At 41.9% G+C, this 16,305-nt stretch overlaps 1 protein-coding gene and 1 non-coding gene across 2 annotated transcripts in view; one reads left to right on the plus strand and one right to left on the minus strand.

Moving 5' to 3' along the window:
* Positions 1-16,305, minus strand: part of LOC124709020 — a 126,041-nt gene that overhangs the window by 22,994 nt on the left and 86,742 nt on the right. Inside the window, exon 12 of the mRNA XM_047240667.1 lies at positions 11,560-11,842. Within this exon, the coding sequence (XP_047096623.1) occupies positions 11,560-11,842 (283 nt within the window). The remainder of the gene's footprint in view (positions 1-11,559; positions 11,843-16,305) is intronic.
* Trnas-gga lies at positions 7,590-7,664 on the plus strand. The gene has a single exon. It is a non-coding gene; the product is annotated as a tRNA-Ser (tRNA).

Genomic DNA, 16,305 nt, shown 5'->3' on the forward strand with positions numbered 1-16,305 from the left:
AATCAACTAATATTTCGGCTACTATTATTCGTAATTGGATCGATCACATAGGTAATGTTGTGCGAAAATCGAGCCAAAGACTGCGATTTGCTTGTAGAAAATGTAACAGGTCCACTAAAGACACTGCCTACACTACGCTTTCCCGTCCTCTTATGGAGCATAGCCCCGCCGTATGGGATCCGCATCCGCACGGAGAGATTTAAATGTTCGTTTTCTCCGCTCGCTGTTCGAGAGTGGAACGATAAAGAAATAGCTTGAAGGTGGTTTGATGAACCCTCTGCCAGTTACTTGATTGTGTATTGCAGAGTACTCCTGCAGGTGTTGATGTACATGTAGTTTTTGATATCCGACACAGTAGGACTCTACAGCAAGCTAAGCAATATAGTGTTTTCCGACGTATCTGAGAGATGACTAGTCACAGTTTGCTTGCCTAATGGACTGATCTCTTGGTATCAGTTTATTAATTATGTTTTTGCAGATTGTGGATGTATCAACAGAGTAAGTGGCTCCCTGAAGCTCAAAGTGACGTATTGATGTTCAGAAGCAGCTAGATAAGCATGGGGCCTGTATGTGGTATATGGGTATATTATCTCTGGTAGTAGATAAAAATGAAGCAAATATGCTTCAAACGTATCTTCACAATAGAAATGTCAGTTGCTGCAGATAAGTGCATATCGCAGGGATATATATATATATATATATATATATATATATATATATATATATATATATATATATATATTCTTACACATCAGTTTCCATAGGACCAAATTGAGAAGCAAATCTCCAAGATCATAGAACGTGTCAGTACATGAAATTATAACATAAAAGTAACAACAGATAAAAATAAAATGTTAATGAACCCGAAGAAGAAGGAAGTCAATCCACAAGTTTAAGTAAAGACAATCAGCAATACAACATGAATCCGCTTAACTTTTCAAGGAACTCCTCGACAGAATAGGAGTAACCCATGAGGAAACTCTTCAATTTCAGTTTGAACGAGCGTGGATTACTGCTAAAATTTTTGAATTAGAGTGGTAGTTTATTTAAAATGGATGCAGCAGTATACTGTATACCTTTCTGCACAAGAGTTAAGGAATTCCGATCCAAATGCAGGTTTGATTTCTGCCGAGTGTTAACTGAATGAAAGTTGCTTATTCTTGGGAATAAGCTAATATTGTTAACAAGAAATGACAGTAAGGAACATATATATATAGAGAGAGAGAGAGAGGCCAATGTCAAAATAACCAGACTCATGAACAGTGGTCGATAAGAGGTTCGTGAACTTACACCACTTATTGCCCGAACCGCCCGTTACTGAGCCAAAAATATCATTTTAGAATGGAAGAGTTACCCCAAAATATAATACCATACGACATAAGTGAATGAAAATAAGCAAAGTAGACAAATTTTCGTGTCGAACGATGACTCACCTCAGATACCTTTCGAATAATAAAAATTGCAGCATTAAGTCTTTGAACAATATCCTGAAAGTGGGCTTTTCACGACAGTTTTTCATGTATCTGAAGACCCAGAAAATTGAACTGTCCAGTTTCACTAATCATATGCCCATTCTGTGAAATAAAAACGTCAGGTTTTGTTGAATTGTGTCTTAGAAACTGTAAAAACTGAGTCTTACTGTAATTCAAAGTTAGTTTATTTTCTACAAGCCATTAACTTAGGTCATGAACTGCACTATTTGAAACCGAGCCAATGATGCACACTACATCCTTTACTACCAAGTTAGCGTCATCAGCAAACAGAAATATTTTAGATTTACCCGTAATACCAGAGGCATATCATTTATATAAATAAATTAGATTATCCTTAGATTACCTGTCCTATGCTCATCCAGATCAATTCTCAGATCTACATCTACATCCATACTCCGCAAGCCACCTGACGGTGTGTGGCGGAGGGTACCTTGAGTACCTCTATCGGTTCTCCCTTCTATTCCAGTCTCGTATTGTTCGGGGAAAGAAGGATTGTCGGTATGCTTCTGGGTGGGCTCTAATCTCTCTGATTTTATCCTCATGGTCTCTACGCGAGATATACGTAGGAGGGAGCAATATACTGCTTGACTCTTCAGCGAAGGCATGTTCTGCCGGCCGCGGTGGTCTAGCGGATCTAGGCGCTCAGTCCGGATCCGCAGGACAGCTACGGTCGCAGGTTCGAATCCTGCATCGGGCATGGATGTGTGTGATGTCCTTAGGTTAGTTAGGTTTAATTAGTTCTAAGTTCTAGGCGACTGATGACCTCAGAAGTTAAGTCGCATAGTGCTCAGAGCCATTTGAACCGTTTGAAGGCATGTTCTCGAAACTTTAACAAAAGCCCGTACCGAGCTACTGAGCGTCTCTCCTGCAGAGTTTTCCACTGGAGTTTATCTATCATCTCCGTAACGCTTTCGCGATTACTAAATGTTCCTGTAACGAAGCGCGCTGCTCTCCGTTGGATCTTCTCTATCTCTTCTATCAACCCTATCTGGTACGGACTCCACACTGCTGAGCAGTATTCAAGCAGTGGGCGAACAAGCGTACTGTAACCTACTTCCTTTGTTTTCGGATTGCATTTCCTTAGGATTCTTCCAATGAATCTCAGTCTGACATCTGCTTTACCGACGATTAATTTTATATCGTCATTCCATTTTAAATCACTCCTAATGCGTACTCCCAGGTAATTTATGGAATTAACTGCTTCCAGTTGCTGACCTGCTATTTTGTAGCTAAATGATAAGGGATCTATCTTTCTATGTATTCGCAGCACATTACACTTGTCTACATTGAGATTCAATTGCCATTCTCTGCATCATGGGTCAATTCGCTGCAGATCCTCCTGTATTTCAGTACAATTTTCCATTGTTGCAACCTCTCGATACACCACAGCATCATCTGAAAAAAGTCTCAGTGAACTTCCGATGTCATCCACAAGGTCATTTATGTGTATTGTGAATAGCAACGGTGCTATGGCACTCCCCTGTGGCACACCGGAAATCACTCTTACTTCGGAAGACTTCTCTCCATTGAGAATGACATGATGCGTCCTGTTATCTAGGAACTCTTCAATCCATTCACACAATAGGTCTGATAGTGCATATGCTCTTACTTTGTTCATTAAACGACTGTGGGGAACTGTATAGAACGCTTTGCGGAAGTCAAGAAACACGGCATCTACCTGTGAACCTGTGTCTATGGCCCTCTGAGTCTCGTGGACGAATAGCGCGAGCTGGGTTTCACACGACCGTCTTTGTCGAAACCCATGCTGATTCCTACAGAGTAGATTCCTAGTCTCCAGAAAAGTCATTATACTCGAACATAATACGTGTTCCAAAATTCTACAACTGATCGACGTTGGAGATATAGGTCTATAGTTCTGCACATCTGTTCGACGTCCCTTCTTGAAAACGGAGATGACCTATGACCTTTTCCAATACTTTGGAACGCTACGCTCTTCTAGAGACCTACGATACACCGCTGCAAGAAGGGGGGCAAGTTCCTTCGCGTACTCTGTGTAAAATCGAACTGGTATTCCATCAGGTCCAGCGGCCTTTTCTCTTTTGAGCGATTTTAATGGTTTCTCTATCCCTCTGTCGTCTATTTCGATATCTACCAGTTTGTCACCTGTGCGACAATCTAGAGAAGGAACTAAAGTGCAGTCTTTCTCTGTGAAACAGCTTTGGAAAAAGACATTTAGAATTTCGGCCTTTAGTCTGTCATCCTCTGTTTCAGTACCGTTTTGGTCACAGAGTGTCTGGACATTTTGTTTTGATCCACATACCACTTTGACATAACTCCAAAATTTCTTAGGATTTTCTGCCAAGTCAGTACATAGAACTTTACTTTCGAATTCATTGAACGCCTCTCGCATAGCCCTCCTCACACTACATTTCGCTTCGCGTAATTTTTGTTTGTCTGCAAGGCTTTGGCTATGTTTATGTTTGCTGTGAAGTTCCCTTTGCTTCCGCAGCAGTTTTCTAACTCGGTTGTTGTACCACGGTGGCTCTTTTCCATCTCTTACGTTCTTGCTTGGCACATACTCATCTAACGCGTATTGTACGATGGTTGTGAACTTTGTCCACTGATCCTCAACACTATCTGTACTTGAGACAAAACTTTTGTGTTGAGCCGTCAGGTACTCTGTAATCTTCTTTTTGTCACTTTTGCTAAACAGAAAAATCTTCCTACCTTTTTTAATATTTCTATTTACGGCTGAAATCATCGATGCCGTAACCGCTTTATGATCGCTGATTCCCTGTTCTGCGTTAACTGCTGCTAGATGACACTGATTTCTACATCTGACTCACATTCCTCAGGATGAAAGCAGTCAGTGTTGATGTACTTGCCGCAGTTTCTATTTTTCTAAAGTATCTGCGTCATATTTCATACGAAGAACACAAAATTAGAACCCTGTAACTTGAAAGCGCTTTTTACGGCATCATCGCTGGTCCTTAGTGATGCGGTAGGACTCTGGGCAGAATAAAAACGCGGGGAGCTTGTGAGACAGACACCCTTAGGCAGGTAGTAGACATATTGGAACAAGCCGTGCGTAAGGAAAGCTGGCGATAATTTCAAGATTTTCTTTCATTCCTCCGGGATCATTTTTCATACAAACGAGCTACGGTAAAAGGCGGGGTTTGTTTGTGGTCTGCAAGAATTCCTGTTTTTTTTTAACTAACAAATACAATGCTTGTATGTCACATAACATGGTATTTGACGTTATTTACTGTGCTAAGTGGCTTGAATATAATGATCTTATATATAAATGCATGAGTTTCAGGGGAACTTTCACCTCCCGCTGGCCGTATACTTTATTTTCATACTAGCTGCCAAACCCGACATTGCCCAGGTATTCATTTTACCAAATTTCTATTAGAAACGAAAACAAAAAAATTAACAGTATTTTTAATGTAATACCGATAAAATTTCATTTCCATACATTCGTGAAAACACCTTTGAAATTATCACCTAGTTCCAATATCCTGGGCGCAGTTGCTTCGTGTGTCTGCAACGCGATTTTCTATACGTGTCTATTTTAACTCCTCTTCATAGCTCTATAAACGGCTGTTGTTTTCGCCTACAGCCTTTTGCACTTCACAGTTGATAGCTGTCAAAAGGGCTGCTAGGTGGCAGGGATATCGTTAAGTTGGTTCAACCGTAGGAATGTCTTGGTCGTAAAGAATAAATGTATTAAGAATTCAAGCATGATGCGACATCTTTCCACACATCTCAGTGTTTATGGGGTCATATGTCTCTGTCTATGTGAGTACATTGATATATTTGTGTAGCAACATTCAGCGACATTTGTGGATACTGTCTACGAAATGTGTTGCGAATAAATTTTAAACATCATACACAATGCGGCAGCCTTTCACGCATCCCATTGTTTATGACATCATATCTCTTGAACTATGACGACCCGCCAGGGAGCTACTTCCTGGACTCGGGTAGGAGCGCCGGCCCCAGATCGAATCCTCCTGGCGGATTAATGACCTTTTGTTTCGTGAATTGTTACACTTATCGAAACGCGCTTTCCGGCAAATGTTAGAGCGTCGAGGGGCCCGTATTTTTTGTTTGGTTAATGTTTTTAGTGCTGATAGCAGCGGAGACATTGAAGAAGGTACGTTTTCTTAAAGGGAACCGTGTACTTTTTATAACTGCATTCTATAGCTCTTGTGAAGACAATTTCAGTGATACAGCGTTCGTTAATGTTGACTTTGAAACCTGTCGTTAGTTAAATTAGAGAAATGTCCTAGAATTTGAGAGCACCATGGCCGAAACGGCATAGCGGTGCAAACACCGCCAAGCAGAGCTCTCGTGTTATTTTGTTTACTGTTTCACTGCAGGCCGCTCATTTCTGCTTCAACATTCGTTGCGTGCAGACGTGTACGCCAATGAGGGGAAATAGGATATACTACTGTTATATAGTTGGTGTAAAATAAACGCCGTAAGAACAGTACAGTGATATTGGGCTATCTATCTGGATAACCATTTTCCGACACTCCAGCCAGTTGCACGAATTATTAAGAAGGCAGTGCGGACAGGCTGCTTGAATGTCAAAAACCGGACTAGAATGAAGACTGCAACCGACAGAGAACACGAAGTAGCTATTCTGACTACAACGCTAATGAAACCGCACCGTGGTTGGAGACATGTTGCCAAGGAAAGTGGAATCAACGAGACGAGTATCATTCGCATCTTGCATCGACAGAACTTCCATCTCTATCATCTGCAACTATATCAGGCACTCGCCGACGATGATCTCAAACGTCGTACAGAATTTTGTCGGTTTGCTCTTTACCAACTGAGGGACGACCCTAGATTTTTCTAAGGTGCGCTCTTTACCGATGAAGCAACGTTTACTAACCACGCTAACTTAAATTTACATAAGATGCACTACTGGGCAGCGGAAAATCCACACTGGCTTCGTCTGGCGCACCGTCAACAGCTGTGGAGCGTAAACGTACGGTGCGGCGTCGTAGGAAATTACAGTGTGGGACAGGACGAAATTCTGCTGTCAAATGACCTGCAAAGTCCCCCGATTTGAGTCCTTTTGATTTCTATCTTTGGGGAGCACTCAAAGCGGCAGTCTATGACGAAGCCCCAACGATATGTGTTACCGAATCGCCAGTGCATGCCCTACCATATCATCCACTGTTCACCGTTCTTTCGAACGGCGAATGCAAATGGCCTTTCAGTCCATGGTCAACAGTTTGAGCACATGTTTAAACAAAGGATGAGACGCTTTTTGGAAGATAAAATTTTATTATGTGACTTAGGTGGTTACCAAATCATTGTTAGTGAATTGTTTATTTCATTTATGTGTGTACTAAATTGCATTGCAGTCTCAAATAAGTCGTCAGTGTGTATTGCACGCATCTATTAACACTATCATTACGCTCTTACGTTCAGTATGAAACGACGTTTTGTTAAGAACAATATTTGTTTTGAGGTGCACAGATGGTCACCAATGCATTTTTAACAAAATATTTAGTTCAACGAATGTATCCCATATGCTATAATTTAGATCAGTATAAAACTTCCTGGCAGATTAAAACTGTATGCCCGACCGAAACTCGAACTCGGGACCTTTGCCTTTCGCCGGAAAGTGCTCTACCAACTGAGCTACCGAAGCACGACTCACGGCCGCTACTCACAGCCGTACTTCTGCCAGTACCTCGTCTCCTACCTTCCAAACTTTACAGAAGCTCTCCTGCGAAACTTTCAGAACTAGCACTCCTGAAAGAAAGGATATTGCGGAGACATGGCTTAGCCACAGCCTGGGGGATGTTTCCAGAATCAGATTTTCACTCTGCAGTGGAGTGTGCGCTGATATGAAACTTCCTGGCAGATTAAAACTGTGTGCCCGACCGAGACTCGAACTCGGGACCTTTGCCTTTCGCGGGCAAGTGCTCTACCAACTGAGCTACCGAAGCACGACTCACGGCTGGTACTCACAGCCTTACTTCTGCCAGTACCTCGTCTCCTACCTTCCAAACTTTACAGAAGCTCTCGCAGGAAAGCTTCTGTAAAGTTTGGAAGGTAGGAGACGAGATACTGGCAGAAGAAAGGCTGTGAGTACTGGGCGTGAGTCGTGCTTCGGTAGCTCAGTTGGTAGAGCACTTGCCCGGGAAAGGCAAAGGTCCCGAGTTCGAGTCTCGGTCGGACACACAGTTTTAATCTACCAGGAAGTTTCATATCAGCGCACACTCCGCTGCAGAGTGAAAGTCTCATTTTAGATCAGTATAGGTAGAGACAGTTATCCGGCAGCACGTGTTTCATCTCCGACCACGTACCGGAAAAGATAGATCAAATCTTCTTTCTAATATTTAGATATTTAATACGGTAGTGGCTTTTTGCAGCATGTAAGAATTCTTCATTTTTGAAGAATGAACAGCTGATTTCTCTGTTTCAGCTCACGCATATCTGGGAGGAAGCACAAATGTGAGATAGTTTTCCTAAGTCCTAGTTTCTAGCATATGACGTATTACCATTTGCAACACTCGTCGATGAACCTGCATCTAGGTTGTACGTTGGTTCAAGCGGAAAACGCAGGCCTGCCTTACGGTATAAAACTACGCAGCCGGGTCCGAGACGCCTGCTTGTCAGTGTTTGCACTGCTCATGCTGTTTCCGGCCGCCGTGCTCTCAAGTTCTAGGGCATTTCTCCAACGTTTTTACGACAGATTTCAATGCCAACAATAACACGCGCTATATATTGTATTTGTCTTCTCAAGAACTATTGAACGAAGTTATAAAAAGTATACAGTTCCATATAAAAAAACGAACTTACTTGAATATCTCAGTTGATACCAGCGCTAAAAACGTTCACCAAACAAAAACATACGTGGCCCCCGACTCTCTAACATTTTCCGATAACTGAGTTTCGATATGCGTAACCGTTCGTGAAATAAAAGGAGTGTTACGTCTTACGTGACTCAGGCTATATACAGGGTGTTACAAAAAAGTGCGGCCAAACGTTCAGGAAACATTCCTCACACACAAACAAAGAAAAGATGTTATGTGGACATGTGTCCGGAAACGCTTAATTTCCATGTTAGAGCTCATTTTAGTTTCGTCAGTGTGTACTGTACTTCCTCGATTCACCGTCAGTTGGCCCAATTGAAGGAAGGTAATGTTGACTTCGGTGCTTGTGTTGACATGCGACTCATTGCTCTACAGTCCTAGCATTGTTGGTGATGTCTTGATTGGGCCCCATGTTCTTCCACCTACGCTCAATGGAGCACGTTATCATGATTTCGTACGGGATACTCTACCTGTGCTGCTAGAACATGTGGCTTTACAAGTAAGATACAACATGTGGTTCATGCACGATGGAGCTCCTGCACATTTTAACCGAAGTGTTCGTACGCTTCTCAACAACAGATTCGGTGACCAATGGATTGGTAGAGGCGGACCAAGTCGATGGCCTCCACGCTCTCCTGATCTCAACTCCCTTAACTTTCATTTATGGGGGCATTTGAAAGCTCTTGTCTACGCAACCCCGGTACCAAATGTAGAGACTCTTCGTGCTCGTATTGTGGACGGCTGTGATACAATACGCCATTCTCCAGGGCTGCATCAGCGCATCAGGGATTCCATGCGACGGAGGGGTGTATGCACGTATCCTCGCTAACGGAGGACATTTTGAACATTTCCTGTAACAAAGTGTTTGAAGTCACGCTGGTACGTTCTGTTGCTGTGTGTTTCCATTCCATGATTAATGTGATTTGAAGAGAAGTAATAAAATGAGCTCTAACATGGAAAGTAAGCGTTTCCGGACACATGTCCACATAACATATTTTCTTTCTTTGTGTGTGAGGTATGTTTCCTGAAAGTTTGGCCGTACCTTTTTGTAACACCTTGTATATGACATCTCAAGTGTCTTAATTGGAAACAATTCTCTCTTAAATGGAAACAATTCTCTACGCCAATAATACTGTTCAACGTTGGAAAATAAAAAAGTATGTTTTGTGTTTGCTGAGTTGAATTTTTGTATAAAATTCTAATTTATCATCAACACTCACATTTTCGTGCATTTGGTATTTCAGAATAAAGGCTGTTATTTTTATTAAAAAATTGTGATTCAGTATTTCTTAAATAATATTTCCGTTTGTTACTATGTATGGAAATTAGTTAAACGAAAAACAACCCTGTTGCTGATGAGAATCTAATCAATGGCTTTACGATTACGAGACACGCTCAGGCAGTTGTCTTTTTATTGGGATATTGCGATGGCATACATGTGTGGAGGGTGTAACGTGAGGGGAGGGGAGGGGGTAGGAATGATGAGTAGAATGAGTATGTGGTCAACCACCGGCGACTGTGGTAATGAGACCAAAATATTTTATGCTTAACAGCGCTCGGAAATCTACTTTTCGCAGCGTGGGTTAGCCGAGCGGTCTAGGGCGCCTCGTCAAGGTTTGCGCGCCTCGCCCCGTCGGAGGTTCGAGTCCTCCCTCGGGCATGGGTGTGTTTACCTTAGCGTAAGTTACTTTAAGTAGTGTGTAAGCTTAGGGACCGATGACCTCGGCAGTTTGGTCCCATACCTTACCACAAATTTCCATAAATCTACTTTTCAGAGACTTTTTTTAAAAATTGTGTCGTACTAGATTAGGAAAACGAGCTTAAAGTATTAATATTCAAATCCTGAAAGTATGAGGAAAATATAAGAGGGTAGAGCAGTCCGTGAGGTGCACTTGTGAGAACTCTTTCAATTACGTCGAAAAATTGAAGATGTGTTCAAAATGGTTCAAATGGCTCTGAAGCGCCTAGAACCACTCGGCCACTGCGGCCGGCGAAGATGTGTCATCAAACCAGTAGGCCTTCGGATCTGAAGGAACCATGGTAACTTTGTATGCCATGTATTTGACCATCTGTCACTCATACCGTAGCTAGAAACAGTGCTGGTTCTATGTGTGCAAACAGAAGCGAAGATGGAATCCGTATCTTCGTATTTCCATTTTGTATCATCTCTACTTCTGCAGTCTGGAACCGCGCGACGGCTACGGTCGCAAGTTCGAATCCTGCCTCGGGCATGGATGTGTGTGATGTCCTTAGGTTAGGTAGGTTTAAGTAGTTTTAAGTTCAAGGGGACTGATGACCTCAGAGCCATTTGAACTACTTCTGCAATTTCTTGGTTACTTTGTTGCCCAAATACCAAAATTCATCGACTACATTTAGAGTCTGATTTCCTAATGTGATTCGCACAGCAACATATCATTTAATTCAGGTGCATTCCACAACCCTGTCTTTTTCTATTTTTTAACTTTCATCTTACAATTTCTTTTCAAGAGCACATTCTGTTTATTTTTTTTTTTCGGGTATGCTGCCGTTTGTGACAGAATTACAAAGTAATTGGTGAACCACAAACATTTAAATTCTTTTTCCTGGGCTTTAAATCCTTTAGAAATCTCTTCATCGTTTCCTTTACTGCTTAGTCGATGTGCCAACTGAATAACATCGAGAATAAGTTATAAGACCATTTCTCTCCGTTTTCAATTACGACTTCCATTTCTTGTCATCCGACTCTCATAATTGCTGTCTGGTTTCTATATAATTTGTAGACAGATTTTCAGTCTCGGTATTTTATCCCTGCTACCCTCACAATATCAATGAGTCTATTACAATCAAAAATTTCCAGATCCTTCTCTGAATCTTCTGGAAACGCAGGACAATCTTTCGTCACTTCTAAGTGAAGTCGTAGCGTCAGTATTGCCTCGCCTCTTCCTACTTTTCACCGTAATCCAAACTGGTCTTCCTGTCTTTTGTAACTAATTTGTATCAGTATTTTTGAACCATAACATTTCAAGCTGATGGCTCAGTAACATTCCACCATTCTGGATCGGCCTTCTTTGCAACAGTAATCCTTCTCTAAATGTGTGCGGCAATATTTACATTTTGATAGTGATATGCTGTATTTTGACATTAAACCCTCACTGAAAATTGTAAACCACTAGTGGCTTTCTTTTAGTGGCAGAAACTTCAGGATTTATCTGAAATGTGTCGAAATAGTAACTGAATAGTGAATACATCAAGTAAAACTATAAGCAAAAGGATTGACTTACCGAGGGCACCGAGACGATAAGCGACTGAAACCATCACGACGCCTTTCTCCACAAAATAGTCCGGTGCGCCATTGGAAGGAGAACCAGTCCTGAATGAACCACCGTGGATGTGAACCATGACGGGCAAAGAACCACTCGCCGCAGTCGGCACGAACACGTTGAGGTAGAGACAATCCTCGGAGCCAGTAGTGGGCTGCGCGCCTTGAAGCTTTGGCTGGGCACAGTCATCCGCGAGGGACAGCGCGTCTCGAACTCCGGACCAGGAGGTCGCAGGCTGCGGGGCCTGTCAAGGAGAAGCTCGAATGTCCAGCCAATAATGCTACACTTACTTACGCATCAGTGCACGAGGTATTTCTGCAAACATTTAAAAATATTTCATTAGCAGCATATCATTAAAAAGATGTCACTATTCACTTTTGAAAACGTTACTGGAAATAACAGCGATCTGATCGATAATTAAAATACTAATCAGTCGTGTTCGTACAGATTTATTAACAATTAAAAACCACACGTTACCACTCGTCTCTGCTCACCACCTGATGAGACATTGTCTGAATATGATTCTTGATAAAATCGAAACCAGTTACCATTTTGACGTGTGATTTTTAGTTTTTAATAAATCCGTCCTATCAAGACATTAGTATTTTAAATATCATTATTCCCTTTGCAAATTGTCAAGCAAGAAAGGACGGTTATTTATTCGAATGTTTTCCCAGGTCAGATCGAGGCCTCCATCCTAGGTGAGATCAGTCTCCTTGAAGTTTGGGTGAACATGTGTCAATTTTTAGATGATAAAGACAAAATAAGATAGAAAGATCAGGTGTGAGTACGACACGCTCACAGAGCGTTCTGTACAAATTTAATTAGGCACAAAGACAGTTCATTTTTTGCCTGTTGTCCACACTGATACTGCCAAGATATCGGTCTCAGGGATTCCAAGACTTTCGAGAATGTTTTAATTTCAAGTTCGAAGTCGGAAAAAAGGCAAAAGAAATATTTTTTTTCGTGTGAGAAATTATAAATTAACAATATTTGATTTTTTTCCTTTGGGTTGGCTACTTGCCACATTTCACGATTATAGGTCAACGGAAAGTGGATTCGAATCCTGCCTCGGGCATGGATGTGTGTGATGTCCTTAGGTTAGTTAGGTTTAAGTAGTTCTAAGTTCTAGGGGACTGATGACCTCAGATGTTATGTCCCATAGTGCTTAGAGCCATTTGAACCATTTGACTGCATTGACTTTAAAGTTAACGTCTATTACAGCGGCAAGGGGACTTATATCTTAGCTTGCGACATAAATTTCAACTTGATACGGCCACTGGTTCCTAAGAGAAAGGGGCCTTAACAGACGGACGGGCAGGCAGACATTCTGATAACAAATGACAGTTTTTTTTCGTGTGATATAATTTCAAATTAACAATTTTCGGATTTTTTCATTTGGTTGTAGTTTGAAACCCAGCTACTTGCCATATTACATGATTGTATGTCAACGGGAAGTACCACCTAGGTTTTGATGTCTGAGATTGCCAGTATCAAAACTGTGACTTAAACGGACGTATCTTTTAATTGCATTGACTTCGAACCTTCAATTTTTTTCATCACCAAAGGACCGTAGACTTCGATGTGTGACATAAATTCCAACTTGATAAGTCTACTCATTCCTGCGAAAAAGGGTTCTGAACAGTCGGACAGGCAGACATAGGGATGGATAGACAACAAAGTGATCCTGTAAGGATTCCGTTTTAACTGAGTGAGGTACGGAACCCTAATTATGAGCAAATGCTTAGCACCATGTTGGTGCATCTTTGGAACGTATTACAACAGCGGTTGTGCATGGCTTGGGTTCTGCAAATCCTTGGCAGAGTTCCGTAATTGTATGGAACAAGACGTCTGCGAAGAGATCACGCGATTCCCGTAAATTACAGATATGTTACACGCGGTTCAAATCAGAAAAAATTGGTGGCTCGTACATCAGTGTGAGCGTACTATCATGCTCCTCAAGCTACTGTAGAACGATTCTGCCTTGTAGCTCACAGATATCCGCCGTCGAGGAAGACATCAAACGTGAAGGGATGCAGGCGGCCCACAGGAAAGTCCACATAGTACACTGGTATCATGGTGCTTTCGTTTACTACTACAGGTACGAGGAAAGCTCAATTGAATGTCCCCCTAACACCTTACTGTCCCCACCGAACCAGTGTAAGAACAAACGTAATTCATCCAACCAGCTGAGAAGTCTCCGTTGATCCACTATCAAATCTCGATAATCCCGTGCCCATTATAGTCTTAACTAGCGATGTCGTTGAGTCAACATAGGAGCACATTGGGGTCATTTACTGAGAGGCCTACATTCAATAATGTGTAATGAACAATGTGCTCCGAAACACTTGTGCCTGCACCAGCATTGTCGACTTTGTCACTATTCGTCACCTATCCTGCTTTACAGAGTGGGCTATACTCGTACTTCCAAATTCCGTAACGAGGCGTGATCATCCAACACCTTGTTGCCTCTTCGTGGCTTCACCATCCTGCAACTACACCGACGGAAAAAATAGCCATCATCAAGAAATAATTGATGTATAATAATGAAATTTCGGTAATACATTTCTCGAGAGAACAGTGATTAACATTCTTCATCTACATGGATACCCTGCAAATTAGATTTAAGTGCCTGGCAAAGGGTTCATCGAAACATCTTCACAATTCTCTATTTTTCCAATCTCTTGTAGCGCGCGGAAAGAACGAACACCTATATCTTTCCGTTGTTTCGTTGTTGTTGTGGTCTTCAGTCCTGAGACTGGTTTGATGCAGCTCTCCATGCTACTCTATCCTGTGCAAGCTTCTTCATCTCCCAGTACCTACTGCAACCTACATCCTTCTGAATCTGCTTAGTGTATTCATCTCTTGGTTTCCCTCTACGATTTTTACCCTCCACGCTGACCTCCAATACTAAATCGGTAATCCCTTGATGCCTCAGGACATGTCCTACCAACCTATCCCTTCTTCTAGTCAAGTTGTGCCACAAACTCCTCTTCTCACCAATCCTATTCAATACCTGCTCATCAGTTATGTGATCTACCCATCTAATCTCCAGCATTCTTCTGTAGTACCACATTTCAAAAGCTTCTATTCTCTTCTTGTCCAAACTATTTATCGTCCATGTTTCACTTCCATACATGGCTACACTCCATACAAATACTTTCAGAAACGACTTCCTGACACTTAAATCTATACTCGATGTTAACAAATTTCTCTTCTTCAGAAACGCTTTCCTTGCCATTGCCAGTCTACATTTTATATCGTCTCTACTTCGATCATCGTCAGTTATTATGCTCCCCAAATAGCAAAACTCCTTTACTACTTTAAGTGTCTCATTTCCTAATATAATTCCCTCAGCATCACCCGATTTAATTCGACTACATTCTATTATCCTCGTTTTGCTTTTGTTGATGTTCATATTATATCCTCCTTTCAAGACACTGCCCATTCCGTTCAACTGCTCTTCCAAGTCCTTTGCTGTCTCTGACAGAATTACAATGTCATCGGCGAACGTCAAAGTTTTTATTTATTCTCCATGGATTTTATTACCTGCACCGAATTTTTCTTGCTCAGTATACAGATTGAATAACAACAGGGAGAGGCTACAATCATGTCTCCCTCCCTTCCCAACCACTGCTTCCCTTTCATGTCCCTCGACTCTTATAACTGCCATCTGGTTTCTGTACAAATTGTAAATAGCCTTTCGCTCCCTGTATTTCACCCCTGCCACCTTCAGAATTTGAAAGAGAGTATTCCAGTCAACATTGTCAAAAGCTGTCTCTAAGTCTACAAATGCTAGAAACGTAGGTTTGCCTTTCTTAATCTAGCTTCTAAGATTAATCGTAGGGTCAGTATTGCCTCACGTGTTCCGATATTTCTACGGAATCCAAACTGATCTTCCCCGAGGTCGGCTTCTACTAGTTTTTCCATTCGTCTGTAAAGAATTCGCGTTAGTATTTTGCAGCCGTGACTTATTAAACTGATAGTTCGGTCATTTTCATATCTGTCAACACCTGCTTTCTTTGGGATTGGAATTATTATATTCTTCTTGAAGTCTGAGGGTATTTCGCCTGTCTCATACATTTTGCTCGCCAGATGGTAGAGTTTTGTCATGACTGGCTCTCCCAAGGCTGTCAGCAGCTCTAATGGAATGTTGTCTATTGGCTCAAATGGCTCTGAGCACTATGCGACTTAACTTCTGAGGTCATCAGTCGCCTAGAACGTAGAACTAATTAAACCTAACTAACCTAAGGACATCACACACAACCATGCCCGAGGGAGGATTCGAACCTGCCACCGTAGCGGTCGCTCGGCTCCAGACTGCAGCGCATAGAACGGCGCGGCCACTCTGGCCGGCTGTTGTCTATTCCCGGAGCCTTGTTTCGACTTAGGTCTTTCAGTGCTCTGTCAAACTCTTCACGCAGTATCATATCTCCCATTTCATCTTCATCTACATCCTCTTCCATTACCATAATATTGTCCTCAAGTACATCGCCCTTGTATAGACCTTCTAAATACTCCTTCCACCTTTCTGCTTTCCCTTCTTTGCTTAGAACTGGGTTTTTATCTGAGCTCTTGATATTCAGACAAGTGGTTCTCTTTTCTCCAAAGGTCTCTTTAATTTTCCTGTAGGCAGTATCTATCTTACCCCGAATGATATATACCTCTACATCCTCACATTTGTCCTCTAGCCATCCCTGCTTAACC

Source organism: Schistocerca piceifrons, chromosome 7, assembly GCF_021461385.2.
Source record: "Schistocerca piceifrons isolate TAMUIC-IGC-003096 chromosome 7, iqSchPice1.1, whole genome shotgun sequence".
In the NCBI taxonomy this organism is placed as follows: Eukaryota; Metazoa; Arthropoda; class Insecta; order Orthoptera; family Acrididae; genus Schistocerca; species Schistocerca piceifrons.